At 43.1% G+C, this 6,940-nt stretch overlaps 1 protein-coding gene and 1 long non-coding RNA gene across 2 annotated transcripts in view; one reads left to right on the top strand and one right to left on the bottom strand.

Annotated features, from left to right (window-relative positions):
• Nucleotides 1–5,503, top strand: part of MAOB (monoamine oxidase B) — a 153,313-nt gene extending 147,810 nt beyond the window's left edge. Inside the window, exons 13-15 of the mRNA XM_003783800.3 lie at nucleotides 2,916–3,027; nucleotides 3,610–3,672; nucleotides 4,670–5,503. Of these exons, the coding sequence (XP_003783848.1) occupies nucleotides 2,916–3,027; nucleotides 3,610–3,672; nucleotides 4,670–4,822 (328 nt within the window). The 3' untranslated portion in view covers nucleotides 4,823–5,503. The remainder of the gene's footprint in view (nucleotides 1–2,915; nucleotides 3,028–3,609; nucleotides 3,673–4,669) is intronic.
• The window catches only part of LOC111723217, a 17,903-nt gene continuing 16,406 nt past the window's right edge, over nucleotides 5,444–6,940 (bottom strand). The window contains exon 3 of the long non-coding RNA XR_002771803.1: nucleotides 5,444–5,501. This is a non-coding gene — a long non-coding RNA (uncharacterized LOC111723217). The remainder of the gene's footprint in view (nucleotides 5,502–6,940) is intronic.

Below are 6,940 nucleotides of genomic sequence, written 5' to 3' on the forward strand. Positions count from 1 at the left end.
ATGCCATGGCACTCTACCCAGGGGGATAGCTTGAGGCTCCATCTAAAAAAAAAAATAATAATTCTTGGTAGGGGTGGCGCGTGTGGCTCAAAGGAGTAGGGTGCCAACCCCATATGCCAGAGGTAGCACGTTCAAACCCAGCCCCTGCCAAAAAATGCAAAAAAAAAAAATTAATTCTTGGTTTTTACATTTTACATTATGATTATTAGCATGATTAGTTCTCTCAGCCTTTGTTCAATCTCCTATTTCACTCTAGGGTTTGGCCAGAATTCCCAGAGCTCTCCAACTAGGATTAGTTTCCTCTGAAAAATGGAAAAAGTAAATCCAGCTTCTCTTGCAGGGAAGTCCTTCCTGAATCCCCTTAGGCCTTTGATAATTTCAGGTTTACTCCATGTATTATCAGTATAATGATATAGATGCTTCTTGACATACAATGGGGTTACATCCCAATAAATCTATTATAAGTTGAAAATACTGTAAGTCAAAAATATGCTTAGTACACCTAACCTACCAAACATCATATCTTAGAATACCTTAAATGTGTCCAAAACACATTAGCTCACAATTGGGCAAAATCATCTAACAGAAAGCTTGTTTTTATAATAAAGTGTTGAATATCTCATGTAATTTATTGAATACTGTGAAAAACAATTGTTTTATGGGTACTGTAAGTTCACTTTCTACTGAATGTGTATCACTTTTGTATCAGCATAAAGTTGAAAAATCGTAGGTCTGGGGGGCACCCTGTGGCTCAAAGGAGTAGGGCGCAGACCCCATATGCTGGATGTGGCTGGTTCAAACCCAGCCCCGGCCAAAAACAAAAGGAAAAAAACCGAAAAATCATAGGTCAGTGATCATCTGTGTTCTATGATATTTTTCCTTATATTTCCTTCCCTTTTTTCCTTGATGACTACAATTAGGACAGGCAAAGGAAAACCTACCAATTCAGGCCAGCCTGTTTAGTTTTCTAAAAGGCCTAGATGTATACAGTGTTGACTAAGATGGAGTGTGGGTGTTCGCTCTTGACATCCCTTATCTGATATAATGGAAACTTGAGATAGGATGAATAATGGCATATGGGCAGTGCTTTCCTTATGGCATTTTTGTGAAAGAAAATATCAGCAAACTGCCCCTCTTATAGGCAAAGTGCTATGACACTTCTGTCCCCTGCATAGCATAGGAGCACTATACGTTAATGTGTGATGATGATGATGATACACCAGGCAAAATATTTAGGATAAAAACAGAGACAACAGGTGGCACCTGTGACTCAAGTGGCTAAGGTGCCAGCCACATCCACCAGAGCTGATAGGTTCGAATCTGGCCTGGGCCTGCCAAACAATGACAACTACAACCAAAAAATAGCCAGGCGTTGTGGTTGGTGCCTGTAGTCCCAGCTACTTGGGAGGCTGAGGCAAGAGAATTGCTTAAGCCCAGGAGCTGGAGGTTGCTGTGAGCTGTGATGCCATGGCACTCTACCCAGGGCAATAGCTTGAGGTTCTGTCTCAAAAAACAAACAAACAAAACAGAGACAACATCTGGTAGACCTGGTTCAAAGTCTGGTTTTGCTGTTTTTTGGCAGTCTAGCTCTTGGGCAAAACCCTGTACATTTCTCCAAGCCTCAGTTTCTTCAAGTGTAAAATAAGAAAATGATAATAATAGCTACATCATAGAGTTCTTTAAAAGATTGAAGAAATAATTTGGTAGAGAGTGAAGTATAACTAGATAGTTAAGCCTGTTGGTTTTAGAGTCCAATTGATTGCTTGGGTTCAAATATCAAGTCTATCCCTTACTATGACCTAGAGCAAATTACTTTGTCTTTGTTGCTGGTTAGTTAGGTTTGAGGAAGCAGACGCTGAAACAATGGCCAGTTGACAGATAAATATTAGAGGTACCCTTGGGATTAACATGTAGGGGAAGATTCTGGAAGGAAACAAGAATGGGTAGAGAGAGCAGTAGGGCTATGATGCAGTTCCAGTGAAGGCCTCAGCTGATTCTGCAGGGAGCTTTGGGGCAGGGACTTTACAGCTCATGATGATGAGTCGCTGGATGCAATTGCTGCTGCGAGAAGGCATGACTTAGGGTGAGGAAGTGTTCTTCAGCAGAGGCAATTTCCAAAGAGAGCTGGCATCAGAAGACCATCTTCCAGCAGCCCTCTTGGCAGCCAGGAATAAGTCCTCCATTCTTGAATGGGAACTGGGTGGTATATCACACTATCTACCACAGTCTACCTTCATGTTCTTACCTGAAAAATGGGAATGATAATAGTACTGACCTCACAAGGTTGTGGTGAGGATTAGTGCATTAGGAAGAATACTTGGCACCCAACCAATGTTAACTGTTACTATTTAAGGCAGTAAAACTCAGTATCAGTAGAGGCAAATACTCAGAAAATAATAGTCATGGAGCCATATTCAGACGCAGAGATTTGTTAGATGTCAGTTATGGAAAAGGCTGTACAAGTCAGTGGATGATCCCCTTTAAAATATGGGGAAGCCAAAGCTCAGTGAGAAGAAGTGATTTGCCAAGTTCACTGGTGGAATAACCAAGTAGGGAATTGGGGGGGTGGGAAGGCATGTGTCATCTTGCCCAGAGCTGGTGAGCTGTAATGGGAACGTACATGACTGGGCTCCCGTAGTCTCTCATTTCATGTAGATGAAACAAAGACATATTTTACTTCCATTAATGTCAATTTTGTTTTGTTTTGTTTTTTTACTGGTAAACTCATAGTTCATGAGTGGATTTTGGTTTTTACTTCCTTTTGTCTGTGTCAAGGATCATGCAAGAGCTGGTAATTGCCAATGTCCTCCTTGATGTTTAGAGCTGAGGAAACCGCTCAGCCTTGATCTTTGTGGGAAAGCTTTTCTCTGGCTCTCTGAGACTGACCACTTTTATCTCTTTGTTTTTGTTCCAAGGGTACTACGCCAACCAGTGGGCAGGATTTATTTTGCGGGCACTGAGACTGCCACACACTGGAGTGGCTACATGGAGGGAGCTGTGGAGGCTGGGGAGAGAGCAGCCCGAGAGGTAGGGTCTGGGGGTCATGGGCTGTGGGGAAAGAGGCAATCAATGGGCTTGATATGCACATCAAAGATTGTCTGAGATCCTGGAGGCCAACTTCTCAGTAACCCCCATCTGGATACTCATGAAATGCCATTTTAACAGCCATCTCAAGTAAACACCTTAACTCAAAAGTAATAATGAAGATATCTAACATGTCACCCAAGGTAAAAAGAGCTCAGGGAGCAAAAAATCACCATGGCTATACTTGAGGGCTACCTAGGTCTTACAGAACCAAACATGTTTCTATTAGGGCTCAGTATTCATTCATTCATTCATTTCACAGGAAAGATTTCTTGACATGTTGTATGACCTCATTCCTATTAAGGCATGCTCACAACCATTACAATTTATGATAAGCCTATTGTTGAGACCGCTTATATCATAGGTGAAAGACCTTTTAGAGATTTTTAAAGGTCTCTGGCCTTTACCTGGGTGTTTTCATGGATATCCCAAGGTAAAGAGTCACTGAGTCCTTAATTTAGAGAGTAGATTAGGAGAAAGATGGTATCGTTTCTGCTGTTTACCAAGATAACTGCTTCATTTCAGATCCTGCATGCTGTGGGGAAGATTCCAGAGGATGAAATCTGGCAGTCAGAACCAGAATCAGTGGTAGGCTAAATCAAAGTATTTATTTCATGAATTTAGATCTCTTCCTTTAAAAAGAATTATTTGCAAGAAGAGCCCATCTGTATTATTCACAAATCTTTCCCTAAAGTGATTCAACCCATGAATGTTTAAATAGGTATTGTGGGTTAGGGCAGAGGTGAGAGATTCAAACAAACTTTGAAAACTTAGTTGCTGCCACATCCATTGCAGATTATTAGGAAAAAATATTTTTTGGTGGAGGGGGAGACGTTGCTCAGAGAGTTCTAGACATATTAGGAACTCAGTAAATGCCAGTTGAATAAATATTAATGTCTAACTTAAAGATCCTCGAAAGGAAGGTGTTAACATCCCCTGACCAAGGGCAAAGGGTTGGAATGAAACAGAGCATATTTAGACTAAAAATTCATTTTTAATATATTTATCATTTTATAACAATGCCCAAAGAAGTTTTCTTGACTGGAAGGAGGGATATCTAGAGGGTAGAGTAAAAACACATTGTGGAGGACAAGGTTTAAAAGGTTACAGTTATTCTTCTGTCTTTTTAAGTGTGAAGTCAAAGAGAATAGACTCAGCCACTCCAAAATCATTTTCCCGGTACCTCTACTAAAGATGGGATTGTGTGCTGCGGAGGACATTGGTTCATTCACCCAACAAATACTTATGATACTTAAGTTTAGCATCAGCCATTATGGTAAAGGCATAGCAGCACTTTCCTGGAGCTCCACATCTGAGGGAGAATGCAGATAATCACCAAAAAGTACAAGTACAATGACAACAACATGCTGAGGGGAAATGTAAAAAGAGGAGATCCATTCTAGGCTGGGGTCAGGAAAGGCTTCCTAAGGAAATGAAGTAAAGGGCCCAGTGGGGAAAAGAGAATGTTATGGTTAATGGCCTAGAGGTTGACAAGAGGGGGTCATGTTCAGAGAGCTGGAGGAAACAGACTTTCTGGAATGAAGTGCCAAGCCCTGTACCAACACCAAATGTTCTCTGAATCCAGGATGTTCCTGCGCGACCCATCACTACAACCTTCTTGGAGAGACATCTGCCCTCTGTGCCAGGCCTGCTGAAGCTGATTGGATTGACCAGCATCTTTTCAGCAGTGGCTCTGGGCTTCCTGGCGCACAAAAAGGGGCTGCTTGTGCGAGCCTAAAGAGAAAGTGTCTTAACCACACCCTCTTCTTACTGTATTTGGGGAAGGGGTTGTAATAAAGTTCCCTGAAAACATAAAGAATGGAGTGAGGCCGGGAGCATGAAGAGAAGTCCGACTCTGACTGCTTTATCTCTTTCTCCATTGTGGCCCCAGGTTAGGATCCCTTACCGGGCTTAGCACTGTGTTTCATCAATTTCTAAGGCTACTGTCTTCAGAACCTTTAGAATAGATAAACAGGCTTGTGTGCTGCCCCACATTATACCTTGTCCATGCACAAACAACTAGTTTTTTCCTCCCTCTGTGGCTTTGTGCTTATACTTTGTCTTTCCTGTAATATCCTCACCTTCCCTGGTTTTTTGCATTTGTTTTTAGAATCGTGTTTTGTTATAATTGGAAGACCTTAGAGGCTCCTCACCTAATTCTCACCTTCTGTTTTAAAGCTGAGCAAACTGAAGTTTCTAGGGGTGGAGCTCAATTGCTCAAGGGCCATAAGAAGCCACTGGTATCTGGAGAATGAGAACACATGTCCCATGCTTTTCCACCTTCCAGGATGTATTCCCCAATTGCTCTCCTTAACTCCCTGTCATAGTCGCTGATGGTGTCCCCTTGTGTGGGTTTACTCTGTTCTGTACTATCTTGTACTACTCAAATGCTACCCAGTAAATATCTCTAAGTCTTACTAAAAAAAAAAAAAAGGATTCCTTTCTGCTCTGTTGAGAATAGGCTATAGAGGAACAGAGAACCCAATTTGAAGGCTCCCAGGGCAATCCAGGCATGAGATAATGATGGCTTGGACCAGGCTGGTAGCTGTAGGACGATGAGGATATACCTTGGGGGTAATGCAAACAGATTTCCAGCTGTATGTATGAGGGAAAAAGAAAAGCCCAGGATGTTATCCTGAACACCGGAAAGTGAAAGTTGCCATCAATTGAGAGAGAGAATGTGTGTGTGTTTAGGTTTGGAGAAGGAAGTCAGGAGTTTGACTTTGGACATGTTAGGTTCAAGGTGGCCTATTAGATTTCCAGGTGGAAATGCTAAGGAGTCATTGGATATAAGAGTCTGGGGGTCAAGGGAGAGGGGCCAGGCTGGAGCTACAAGTTTGGGAATCATCAGAATCACAATGGCACAGGTGAGTGAGCTCATCAAGGGCGTGAGCAAGTGTTGAGTGGAGAGGGCAGGACCAAGGACCCATCTCAGCAATGGTAAGAAATCAGAAGGAATGGGCGGCGCCTGTGGCTCAAGAGGGCAGGGCTCCGGCCCCATATGCCAGAGGTAGTGGGTTCAAATCTAGCCCTGGCCAAAAAAAAGAAAGAAAGAAAAGAAATCAGAAGGAAGAGGAAAAACTAACAAAAGAGATTGAGAAGAAGGAAGAAAATCTAGATAGTGTGGTGTCCTGGGGGCCAAGTGGAGAAAGGGCTGCTGGAGGAGAGTGTGAGGAATCTGCTGGGTGCCCCGCAGGTGAGGACTGGACACTGACCATTGAGTTCAGCATCAGGGCAGTCACTGATGATCTTGGCGACAGCAGAGTCAGTGGACAGTGGGAGCAAAGAAGGCGTTTAAGAGAACACTGGAGTGCCAGCACTGGCCTTGACTCCTCCATCCAATCTCCTTGTCTCTCCATCCCAGATGTGGCCTGGGGTCAGGGCCTCTGCCACCACTCCCCCTTGCCATCCTCCTAGCTGCTCTGCTTCCTTGCCATTCATTTCCAGATCATACTGTGCCTTAAAACCTGTGATGGTTTTGATTTCACTTGAGAAAAAACCCAGACTTCAGCTGCTGGCTCCAGTGACTCCAGGGCCTCCCGAGCTCATCTCCCCTCCTCTCCACTGCTCCATCCCTGCAGCATCTTGACATGTGACAGTTTGCCAGTGATCCCAAATCAAGCACAAGAATCCAATGACGCCATGGGACAATTGTCTAAATAGTTGCTCCTGACTCTGTATTTATTGACTATGCAGAAACGAAGAGAAGCTATCTTGAGAGATTCTATTTTAAAAGTTATGACCTTGAAAGGAAATACAGTACTTACGTGAAGTACATCAAACACTGGACCCGGACATTCTTCTCCCCTGTCCATTGTGATCCAGTATAAACATAATCTTGGGCATGCCATGGTAT

This window comes from Otolemur garnettii, unplaced genomic scaffold (genome assembly GCF_000181295.1).
Source record: "Otolemur garnettii isolate 467f Iridium unplaced genomic scaffold, OtoGar3 scaffold00009, whole genome shotgun sequence".
NCBI lineage: Eukaryota > Metazoa > Chordata > Mammalia > Primates > Galagidae > Otolemur > Otolemur garnettii.